At 36.9% G+C, this 12632-nt stretch overlaps 1 protein-coding gene across 1 annotated transcript; it reads left to right on the forward strand.

The window, feature by feature from the left end:
* Nucleotides 1–15: 15 nt before the first annotated feature.
* FAM76B (family with sequence similarity 76 member B) lies at nt 16–12428 on the forward strand (the record flags this gene model as incomplete). The annotated part of the gene is made up of 9 exons (XM_041487130.1): nt 16–92; nt 583–637; nt 2176–2331; nt 3196–3392; nt 5291–5338; nt 5537–5617; nt 6287–6422; nt 9097–9198; nt 9845–12428. Coding segments are annotated over 9 exons (942 nt in total), but the record flags the coding sequence as incomplete, so codon positions are not given.
* Nucleotides 12429–12632: the final 204 nt, after the last annotated feature.

Here is a 12632-nt window from a genome sequence, read left to right on the forward strand (position 1 = left end):
GGGCAGTAACGCGGCGCTTCCCCGCAGGAGTGCCGCATCGCCCACCCCATCGTGAAGTGCACCTACTGCCGCTCCGAGTTCCAGCAGGAGAGGTACGGAGAGCGGCTGCTCGGGGCCAGCGCGGTTGGGCCTGGCGGGTCCGGAGAAGAGCAGGCTCAGAGGGGATCCCATCAATGCATATAAATATCTCCGAGGCGGGTGCCAAGAGGACGGTGCCAGGCTCTTTTCGCTGGTGCCCAGCGGTGGGACGGGGAGCCGTGGCCATAAACTAAAACAGGAGAAGTTTCAGCTCCACATGAGGAAGAACTTATTGACACTGAGGCTGGCAGAGCACTGGAACAGGCTTCCAGGGAGGTGATGGGGTCTCCCTCTCTGGAGACACTCAGGATTCGCCTGCACGCGTTCCTGTGTCACGTTCCTGTGTCACCTGCTCTAGGTGACTCTGCCTTGACAGGGGGATTGGACTGGAGATCCCTTCCAACCCGACTGTTCTCTGATTCTGTTTGCAAGTAGTTGCATGGGGAAGAATATCATAGTGCGTGTTCGTCACCTAATTCAATGTTGTGCCATTTTATCTTTTAGCAAAACCAACACAATATGCAAGAAATGTGCCCAAAACGTGAAGCAGTTTGGAACGGTGAGTAGTTACTTGGTTCTTTATGCTGAAGTTGCGCTTGTTTGTGCTTCAAACCGAAAACAAAATTCTCCTGCAACTAATCTTCTTATTTTCTTCTGAGAAAAAAAAACCCCAAAAAAACCCGCCAAAACAAACTCACACTATAGATTGCCATCCAGAAAGGTGATGGAAAAGCCTAACATCTCTTGATTTCCTCTGTGGGGTACCGTTTCTTTTCCCAAATTGAAATCCATTTGGGTTATATATAGCTTAACAGTTAAGAGTCATTTCAGTATAGCTGTTTGTAACAAAGCAATGTTATTTCATGCCACACACATTAAATTATTCCCTGCATATTCTCATAAGCACACGCTTCATGGCAGGAAGACTATTAGCTCTCATTGTTCTTAATGACTGGTTAATGTGAAAATCTAGTAATACCACATACTTCATATTATGTAAGTCTTAAAAAATGCATGTTAGTCATGTCGGGCTAGTAACTACAAAGGATTTTGAGTATTATTTGCATTCATGTTACTTTGCATCTTCTCATTTTGAATTTTAGCTTCAGTTCTGTTGGAAAAATGAATTTTTCTATTATGTGAATGCACACATTGTATTTGAGCTGCCCTGCAGATAGGAGTTTTGGGAGGTATCAAGATAAGCTTGTTGTGAAACAAAAAGGCATAACTTCCCTATACTTAAACCATATTAGTTGAAATTCAACTTATTTGAGAAACATAATAGCTGTTGGTATGTAGTCAGGCACTTTGTGAATGTGTATGTAAACTGAACAAAGAAATGCTTTCAAAAGCTTAAAATGCAGCAAAATCAATTGCAGGACAGAGCCATCAATGATTTTATCAGTAGTTCATCAAAAAACAGAGCTGCACTGAAGATAATCAGCCACTTCTAACCTGTGAAAACTGACATCAGTTTTCTTTTTCAGCACTCTATTAGTCTAGTTGAGTGTGTGATATAAAAGTTGATAACCTGACCTGATAGTTCAGATCAAATAGATCTGGATTTGGCTTTTGTTTGGTCGTGGGGCTTTTTTGGTTTGTTTTAAGTTTCCTGCAGAATTGCAGGGATTAGGATACTAATCTTGGAACTGTAGGGTTATTGAATCCCTGAGTTGTGCAAAGGAGAGGGATGCCATCAGAAATTCCCAGTCTAAAAAAAAACACTTGGTTACTCTTCTTTTAAAGTTCTGTAAGTATTTTTTTAAATAGTGTAGCAAAACTGAGAGAAAATGTCAACATATTAAAAAAAATAAAAAGCAGTAGGTGTAGAGGTTAGTAACCAGATAGATGTGTGCTTTTCTTTTATTGTGTTTGGGTTTCCATGGAAAGTCGAGGCTGGTTTTGACCCTTGAAGAAGCATCATTTTAGAGGAAAGGTTTAGTACTGAAGATAAAAATGGTAGGGAAAAGGGTATTTAAGGTAGGTTGTTTGAAGCTCTTCCAGTTTCGAAGCATCATTGTGTGAATTGAAATACCTGTGTTCATTACTGCCAATACAAATGTGTTGACTTCAGTTCAACTTTTTTTTTTTTTTCAGCCCAAGCCTTGGCAGTATTGTAACATTATTGCAGCATTTATTGGCACAAAATGCCAGCGTTGCACCAACTCAGAGAAGAAGTATGGGCCGCCCCAGACCTGTGAGCAGTGCAAACAGCAATGTGCTTTTGATCGAAAAGAGGAGGGAAGAAGGAAGGTAGGCTTTGTTCCACACCTCTCATGGCTTGGGCTGACAGTAGTGTTCCTCTTTCAGAAGAGAAAGATTAACAGGAATGTATCTTAAGTTTTTAAGTACTGGATTAAAGTTGCTGATCTGTGCTTTACAATATTTGAATTACATTTTGTAACTTGCAATTGTTCTTTTAGCTGCTAACTTTTAGAGCTAACTTTTAATTAAATCACCCTTCCTAAAAATAGGCATAAGTGTTAGCAGACAATTGTAGCTGGGGAACAGAAGTGAAGCAGCTCAACGGTTCCTCGTGTTTTGATATTTATTTTACTTTTATTTTCTTATCCATTGGATCTCATGTATGTTCATAACTTGAATCTGTCACTTTACCTCTTCTTATTTTCCTGCCTTCCCTTTAAGTAGAGCTCCAGAGAGTAGACTGCTCTTAGCAGCCCTTTGTGTTCTGTTTTGTTAAATAGCTTTGGTGAGTGCCACTTTCTCATTCCAGAAGGTGCTGAGAAAATTACCTCAAAAGCCTCTCGACTGAACCCAAGAATAATGCTGTTTTTACAGAAAAAAATATTTGGGACAAGTAACACGTTGTAAAAAAGACTTGTCCTTTTAAAAACTTATTGTTATTTCTGCAATGTAGAGCAGGTCCAAAAATTGCTAGGACTCTTTGTAGCATAACTTTAAATGACAAGTGGAGTAATATTCACTTTACTAAAAGAAACTTGCATACATTGGAGATACAATAGCGATGTTTCATACCAAAGATGTCTGTTTTTCTCAAAGACAGTGGATGAAGTGAAACAAAATCTCCTTGGAAATATTGAGTACATCTCTCTAGTGCATTGTACTTGGAAATAAACCTGAATTATTTCTCAAAAGGTTGATGGAAAGCTGTTGTGTTGGCTCTGCACACTGTCCTACAAGAGAGTGCTACAGAAGACAAAAGAACAAAGGAAGAGCCTGGGATCTTCACATTCTAACTCCTCATCCTCATCTCTTACTGAGAAAGACCAGCATCATTCAAAACACCACCACCATCACCACCATCATCATCGTCACAGCAGCAGTCATCATAAGTAAGTCTTTCAAAAATTGAAATATTGTTGGTAGCTCTTCTGTGTTCTGTTTGTACTGAGATAGTAAGAAAAAACTATTTAAAACATGGTGACAAAAGCAATAGCAGAATATTGTTCTTTATGGTCTTTCAAAATCCTTGGATTCTTAGAGTTTGAATGAAGGTGTTCATTTACTAAAAAAGGAATTCTTGGTGATTGTCAAACTAGTTGATTTTAAAATCGCTAACAGGTCTAGGAAAAAGGCTTATGGAATGGCTACAGAAATGAGTTACTTGAGGGCAAACTTTTATTTGGGTTTCTACACAGCAGCTGCTGTGTAGTACTGCATGTGCTAACGATGTGTATTAGCAGTGAGAATCCTCATCCTGACTTATTTGTGTACAAATACTCAAAATTAAGAGGAGAAGCAGAAACAACAGTGTGGGATTGCCATCAGTCTAGGACCAGTTTGTACCTCTTTGCTAGCTTTTATAATCAAGTCTTGCTGGAGTAGGCAGTTTAGGAGTAGCTGTGATACAGACCTAGGGACATAAGACTGTCAGTTCAGTTACTGTCACTCTGTAACATTTCACATAGTTTTGTCCCATTTTCTGCAGCTTTTCTCCATACATCATCTCTGGCCGTGACATAAACAGCGTACCAACCTTAATGCACATATCAAATTTCCTTAGTCATAAACTCCACTTTTGTGCTGCTATAATAGTAATCATGATTCTTATTTTCATTGATAGATTTGTGGCAGCATAACTTCAGAACTACTTACTTTTTGTGTTTGATAGTAAATACTATGTCTGCAATGGTAATGACCCTGATCTCAGACACACAGACATTTTCCTTCTGAACTTCACATTTCTAGTGCTTATAATTTTTCATGTTATCTGAAACTTGCCTTAAAGATAGAAGCAAAATAAGATGAAATTATATTGGTAATGAGTAAAAGAGAAAGGCCATACTTTCACTTTAAAAAAGAGAAAATATTTAGCTTTTTAGGAATTTGAAAAAAAAAATTTTCTCGTCTATGCATTGAGATATTGTATTGTTCCTCTTCTTTAAAATCTCTGCTGAAAATTGAATTACAGAAAGTTAAATCTAATTTAATGCATTTGGCACAGGTACAGTAGGGATTAAATAAAAAAATAAGCTCTTTACTACAGGAAGGAGCTTCTGATATACTCAAGAGTTATAGCAGTACTCGTATCGATACAGATGACAATGCTCCTGGTTTCCCACCTTTTTTTCTATAGACTGCTACAGGTCCATTGCTTCTGGTCTAATTAATATGACTCTTTCCCAGTCCATTTCAGTTTTTGTTAAGATTAGGCAATAGAGACAGTGAGGTAGAAATGCAGGTTCTTGGAGCTATTTCACTCAGTGCAATCTTCTTCATTCTACCATTGCTGTATCAGTGTTCATTATTAGTTCCTTTTGAAATGATTGAAAGCAAATGGTTACACCTGAGAAGCAGTTATTTTCAGGGATCCAAAACTTAACTTTACTCTTATGGCACCAAATGAGCACCATCTCAGGCAGTGTTCATATGGCAGTATGGAAATCCCAGGAGAGCTGCTTTAGACCCACTGGCTGAGTACAAGATTAGCAAGACAAATTCACAAAAATTGGGAAGTGTCAGCAAAAAGGTTTAGCCATCAGTCTTGAGGTCTACCCCTTGTCACTTGTAATAGTGTAGATACTTAGCCAAGAAATAATTGTATAACCTCCTGACATACTATAAAGCATGGTCAGGAACTTCAGTGTCCAACTGAAAATTCATAAATGCTCACCATATTAGGAAAAAAAAAAGGGGGGGAAGGATTTTTCTCAAGTACAGATACCATTCACGTAAACTTACAAATAATGGCATATTTGATCAGTTACCAAGTACATTTCACATATTTCAGAATCAGCAATCTGAGTCCAGAACAAGATCAGGGACTATGGAAACAGAGGTAAATATGATATTATTTATTAATTTTCTTTTAATTCACCTTGCAGTTTTCATTTAAAGAATTTTTTTTTTCTTGCATTTCTGGCTAGTCTCTAGCATTCCACCTAGGAGCATGAGTTAGTTTTTTACATGTACCAAATGGTGATATTAGAGAGTTGCATAGTATGAGGCTTTAGGTTTACATTTTGTTTGATTTCAGCCATAAATCCTCTGCAGCTATTCAGAATGAAACTCCAAAGAAAAAACCCAAACTGGAATCCAAGCCATCAAATGGAGATAGGTAAAGTTACATTTTTGTAAAGCTGAGCCATTTCAACCAAAGAGAGCACTGATTTGTGGCCAGTTGCCTTTCTTTGTTTGTCTGAAGAATGAGGGATGTGAAACTTGTGTCTGCCAGATGGATTATTGGGTGGCATCTGAGTGCTGTCAGTCAATTAAGTTACTTCATTAGCAGAAAACTAGCAGTTATTTTCCTGCTTTTAAGCTGTTTGGGGCAAAATTAAACAAAGCTTATGTACAAGGTAACAGTTGTCAACCCAATGGTGTTCCCTCACACGGGGAAATTGTTTTTCAGTTAGATTCTGGGTAGAACCTGCTGCTTTAAGCTGACCCAGTATCTAGAGAATTCTTTTGAACCTTAATGTGGGAGACTGAATATTTATTCTGTCTCTGGCCAAATGGTCAGAATAAAAGTTAAAAGTGGCTGCTTCAGTCAAAAGGTATTTGTCCCCCTCAAAGCTAATACTGAATTATATTTCTGCAGGTGTATGTAATGTGTGCCATTAGTAAGGTAATTTGCCAGTTGCATCCATTTCTGTCAGGTACATACTTTTTTTGCATTAGTCCTTAAGGATGTTTATGGAATTATTAATTATCGAATTTGAAATTTTTTAAAGTGTTTTTCTTTTTTCTTTTGATGCTGTAAGTAACTATTGGTTTTCACTTTTAGTAGCTCTATAAATCAGTCTGCAGACAGTGGAGGAACTGACAACTTTGTCCTCATAAGTCAGCTGAAAGAAGAAGTAATGTCACTTAAACGTCTTCTGCAGCAAAGAGATCAAACTATTTTAGAGAAAGATAAAAAGGTAAAAATTACCCCTGCTTAATAAGAACTTTATAATTTTGTTTTCTGCTTTGCAGTCTCCTAAAAATGTCAAAACACTAAGATAAAACAACAGTCAGATACAATTGTTTTATATAGCAGCTAATCAGATCTTAACATCTAAAGGAAAACTTTTGGACTCTTGTATCATGAATATATTTTGTCTCCTCAGTCAGAGTAATTCATCTTACCTCACCTCAGCCATGAAGAAGTTAGCCTGTTACTCAGGCTGCATGCCACAGCTCATGGATAAAGTGTCTGACAGTGGTTTGCGTGTTTTACATGCTCTTAACTGAGTCATGACAAAGAGTAGTAACCATTCTGAGTTTAGCATAGTTTTTATTTAGTTTTAAACTAAATCAACGCTAGCCATAGTAAGTTGATGTCCAAATTTCCATTTTTAGTGTATGAAAATTAAGTGGGTTTTTTTTAATAGGATTGGTAAGTATGTGTACTATGAGTTGTCAAGCCTTTGTGGATAGTCAGAGACTTGAAGAAAAGTTTGGACTAAGTGGCTGTCAGTCAACAAAACAAAAGTTAAGTGAAATTGTCAGGCCCAAGTGGCTACAGCTAAAACACTTACAGAAGATTCACCCTTCAAACAAACTAATGACTAATAAGAAAAGAGAAATAACAACAAGTACACACTTTGATTTGCATTTGCTTTATTTCTCTGCCATCTGAATAACTAGATGCTTTTAGGACACTGTAACAGTGGCTCTAGAATGTCTGTTCAGGATTGAGTAGGTTATGGAATTGTATTCCAAACAAATTTATTATATTTTCAAGTAAAATTTTGATTTTGAATGCATGGTGGATTACCAAACATTGATGGCTAAGAAAGACTCATTCATACTGAAAGGAAAATGCTTACACTTTTAAACCATAGTTTACTATCTTCATTTCTACACATAGTTGTGTTTTGTAAAGGATATTGATCCTATTTTCATTTATGTCCTGTTAAAATATGCCTAGTGTTGGAAGTACTTGCTATTTCAAGCCTTTACGTGTTTAGTGTGAAAGAGCTGAACAGCCTGTCATGGATTCTCTTTAGGTATTTTCTTCAAAGGACAGACATTAGGCCCTGTTCTCTCTCTTATAAAGCTAGGAGAAGATCGTGAGTTAGTAGGAAATTCACTTACCTCTTTTTATTTTCAATCTACTGGGCAAAGCTAACAAAAATGGTAGGTAAGGCAATGTCACCTACTTCTGCATAACCACTGCGGTGACTGTTTCCATAGGGAGAGCATCTATTGAGTCCCCACTGCTAAAACTATTTGACTTTAGGGTTCTTCAAACTTAGTCTCCTTCAGGCACAAAGTCCTCACTTTCACAATGTCACTTACTTTTTCAGCTGCTGCAGGGAGGACAAAAGCTGAACACATTATACAGTGTTTGCATTGCTGAAAAATTACAACAGATGAATCTACTGCAGATTTTTTTTTTCACTGTGAGATAGAAGACATGTATTGGGTAAAAAGCCTGAGCCATACCTGTGGGAGATTGCTGTTAAGGTCGTGTCTCAAGATTTGTGAAGGGATGGCATTTGAACAGTTTTGAATGCTGCAAAAGTAAAACCTCTGAATTGTATAGCATGGCAACAAAACCAGCTCAGTACACCAGCTTTACAGATTATACTTATTCATCACTTTCTGTTATGAGTCAAGGTATCAGCCATGTCATTATCAGTGCTTATTGTTTGCAGTACTAGCCCTGTTTGTCTTCCTGCACAAAATGGTAATGAGAAACCACAACATTACCGTGGAGCCCTGAGACTGTTATTAGGGGAGGACCACAGTTTGCTGAGTGTTCACAGGTACAGGTAGTGTGTTTGCTCAGCTAGTTGCATACTTAACTGTGGTGCAACACTACCACTAGTTTCTTTTATATTTAGTGTGAGCTATGTGGGTTTGCAGTGGATGCCCTGTAGGCTACAACAGCCATAAATGCATGCCTTGAGCAGCAGGGTGTTCAGTGAGTTGTGTACCATTATAGCAACATTCCTGCCCTTGGCCATTTGATTGACTGTTCTTTTGAACAGTATCTGTTTCACTACATGCAATTTAACACATACTAAGGTTGGCAGTAGCAGTCTCGGTAGTCACTTTAGGAGGGCATTCTCTGGTTTGTTACGGCAGGCATCTTTGCTTGCAAAGAGGCTCCATTTCCTAATAAATCTGGAATGTATACATTGCATATATTTTTCCTTCTGCTTAGGACAAAATGTAGTGTAAAAGGACACAAAAACATTCTTTTTATTGTCTTTGTAGGAAAGATTTTTTTGGGTGTTACCACACCATATAACTGAGAGATGTAACTGAAGATTGTGGTAAGCATCTCACAGCTGAAAGAACAGCAAACACTATAAATCACCAGTCTTGTATTTGATTTTTTTTTTTTTTGGTTGAGGTTTAGCCTATTTTATATAAAATTCTGAGCCAATAGTATGGTTATATGACTACAGTTGCTTTCTGCATGTAAAACAGGTATACAAATTTTTCAAACTGCTTCTCAAGTGCTGAGCTGTCAATACTGCAATAGTAAATAAATGCAGTGTTTCCTGAGATTCCTGAGCCTTCGCTAAAGATTTCTCATCTTGACTAGAAGATGTATCCTGTTGCAGTTCAGGGAATTTTCATAGGATCTGTGTTTTTCAGTTGACAGAATTGAAGGCAGATTTCCAGTACCAAGAGTCTAACTTGAGGACAAAGATGAACAGTATGGAGAAAGCTCACAAGGAAACTGTGGAACAGTTGCAGGTGCGTAATTGCTTGTCAATGCTTGGGAAATGCTTCAGATGGAATCATATATTCAGGCTGTTCACTCAGCATGTTCACTCAGGATGGTTCACTCCAATACAATAAGTACCACGTTCATGAGTGGTCATTGCTATGTTTAACTTTGGATGCATTGTACAGCAGTTCTGGAGCCAACAGACAGTCTCCATATGAGTTAAACACACTTTTTGAACTTTAAAAGGTAAAGCCTTACCTCACATGCTTTCTCAAAGTTTATTTTTTGTGTCTGTTCTCTGACAATTCCTCAGTTGTCATTGGGCTATGGATCTGATTTAAGCACTCAGCATTAACACATTGACAGCTTGATGTCTCTTGTTAAAGGGTGTTTTATCAGGAGGAAAGCCTGAATTAGTTGCCTTACAAATCACAGACTGAGCAGACACTCAATGCAATAGTGGATATACTAAAATTTGCAATATGGGGAGTGTGATTACTTTCTCTGTTGAAGACAGAATATGCATCTCAACAAACATATACAGTTCTTTGAAAAGTGATCTTTACCTTCTCTGAATGTTCTTAGCATGTATGTTTTGAGAGTTTGTTGATAAATGCAAGGTGCATGACACTACTATTCCAGTAACTCATACCTTTTTAATCTGTATTGCAGGCCAAAAACAGAGAACTGCTCAAACAGGTCGCAGCATTGTCAAAGGGTAAAAAGTTTGATAAAAGTGGGAGTATCCTCACATCTCCTTGAGGAACTGGTTCTTTGTGGGGTTTGCTACTCAATGTACATTTGAGTAATTCTGTGAAGCCCTTAAAATCCTGTGTAGTGGAAAAAATATTTTTGCACACCAGATGAGTTGGCATGTTTCCTACATGTTTTTATAATTAATATGCAGCATTTTTTAGTTACTGTTCAGATGAAATACTTCAACTGGCTTGAAGAATGTTTTTATTTTTTTGATATTGGAAACCTTTTGCCAGCAATAGTATTAAACAATTGCATAGAGAACATAGCAGTGCTCTCTCTGAAAGGACAACATGCAATAACAAACTAGGTGTACTTTTTACAAAGTAGCAGCTGAGTCTTTTAAACTACAATGATGTCAGCCAAAAGTTCATGAATCTCCAGACACTGAACACTGGTTTCTGGCAACTGTTCTTTTACTTTGTATGAAAATATAAATTTGGAATGGAAATCATGGTGCTCTCATGTGGAACTAAAAAGAGGCATATATGTGTGTAAATACGACTGTAACGGTTATATTCTTAGTTATAACAAGTAATTAGTGTTTTACATTCTTGTGATAGGGAGAGACTGAAAGATTATCTATTGTACAGTAACAGAGGCAGTGTGGTTTTTGTAAGATTTACTGTAGACTTTTCTTGCAAGTGCCTTTCTCCAACTGTTTATTTATAGGAATGTTGGTATTTTGTACATAAGGTTTTTATGTTTTAAAAATCATGTTTAATAAATGTTTTATGTAAATATAAATGTGTGTACAGAGGAATCTGAAACAAAGATCAAAGTGGCTAGTGCAGTGCTCGAGGCAGCATTAAGAGCTGGCTAGCTGATTGATGGACAGTGAGTACTGGCTTTAGATAACCTTTGTAGCTTGTGTCTGTGAGGTGTAGAATTTTATTAGTGCTGCTTATGCCAAACACTTCCTGAACAAAAACCAATTTTTTTTTATTTTTTTTTTTTTTTTTGCCACACTGGAGTTTTGTGGTTTGTTTATACATTTTTCCCATTTGGCACAGCACTAATTTTAATTCCATAGCAGACATTGTACTCCAATGTTACATCCTTAGCTAGTGATACAGAGTCAAAGTTTTAAATGCGTTTATTCCCCATTGTCTGATTTAACGTACTTGGTTGTAACTTATGGTGATTCTTCTTAATGAATTGCAGGATTCACATACCCCACTGAAGATGCACACTGAGAAAAGAGTAGCCAAAACTAATGGTCTTGAAATTAATTAAGGGAATGGATGTGGTGTCATATGGTGGGTTTTAATGTTTTGGGTGGATTTTCATTCTAAATTACATCAGTTTAAGCTTAGCTCTGCTCCTAATGGACATGAGTCATATTCAGAAATTTCTATTAAACAATAATTTGGTATACCCCAAGGTATCTGTTCAGGAAGGTAAGTTATGAATCAGCATAAAAGGAAGTAGACTTACATGGGTAAAGGTTTAAGTCAGCTCTGGATACTGACTAGTAACAGGGTAGCTGTTGATATTTCAGCAAGCTTAATTGTGTAGAAACAGCTACAGATTTTTAATTGAAGAACAAAAGTCTGCAGATCCTTGGCTGTTCACCCAGGTACTGAACTGTGAACACTTTCTCAATAGTTCAAATGAATTCCAGCAGCAAAAGACTACTGAAAAATATGAAAAACTTGAGCTATCTTGTTTCATATAGTATATGTGTATTTTTATACCCTAAAATCAACTTTGTATGTTTATGAAAGCTCCTCTTTAAGCATATGAAACTAGGGTAGAAAATGCTGCTATCTTTGGGGTTGTTATTAATTTTTCTAGTATACAAATTTATGACTTTTATTAATTCAGAATTAATATTTGGGTCATTTTTTTCCATTTTGATGGTGACCCATACTCAGTGAAATGAGTTTTAAAATACAGAAATGCATAGCAAAATTAAATGTTTGAATTAAGATTACTTAATGATATGAGTTCAAGCTGGAGTCAGGACATTTTAAAGAAACAAGCAGAAGTTCTGTGTTAGAAGTAATTGACTTCATAAATCCCAGTCAGAAGAATTTTTAGGGGCTTCAGAATGTTTAGTTCTAAACAAATACCTGTGGGTTTTTTTACATAATCTCATTTTTAACATTAATTTTTTAAAATTCTTAACTAGCCAACAGAATCCCAGTGCTGAGAATCATGTTCTGGAGCTGCAGATTATTGACATAATAAACTGATGTTCTTTAAAAGTGGATCTGCGAGGAGATTGTTGTACTGTATTGTGCTTTTTAGCCTGTTTCCAGATGTTGATTAGCATTGACCAGTAATGGCCATTTTGGCTCAAGTTATTTATGTATTTTAAGCCTGTGAATATTGCGGCCCCCTTTTAGATAGTTTGTCCAAATCCACGTTCTGCAGTGAAGCTGTTCAGCTGTCCACATGTATAGATAATTGAAATCCTGTACTGGCACACATCTGACCGTTGACATTTTGTACCTTTTCTAAATCCAATGTTTCACAATAAAATCTTGTCAAAACATCCATCTGTCCTTTAAAAATTATTCAAAAGTCCATATTTGTGTTAATCTTTCATGCTATGTCACTCACTAAAAGTCTGTGGTCAAAAAATGGGCAGAATTTAATATTTCAGTTTCTATTCAGATTAGACACCTTGGCCTGTCTACACATTGTAACAAATTAGAGCTACAGATTACTTGGTCTCATGAAAATATTTTTGTTTTCT

Source organism: Pyrgilauda ruficollis, unplaced genomic scaffold (assembly GCF_017590135.1).
Source record: "Pyrgilauda ruficollis isolate IOZ18807 unplaced genomic scaffold, ASM1759013v1 scaffold8, whole genome shotgun sequence".
Taxonomy (NCBI): Eukaryota; Metazoa; Chordata; class Aves; order Passeriformes; family Passeridae; genus Pyrgilauda; species Pyrgilauda ruficollis.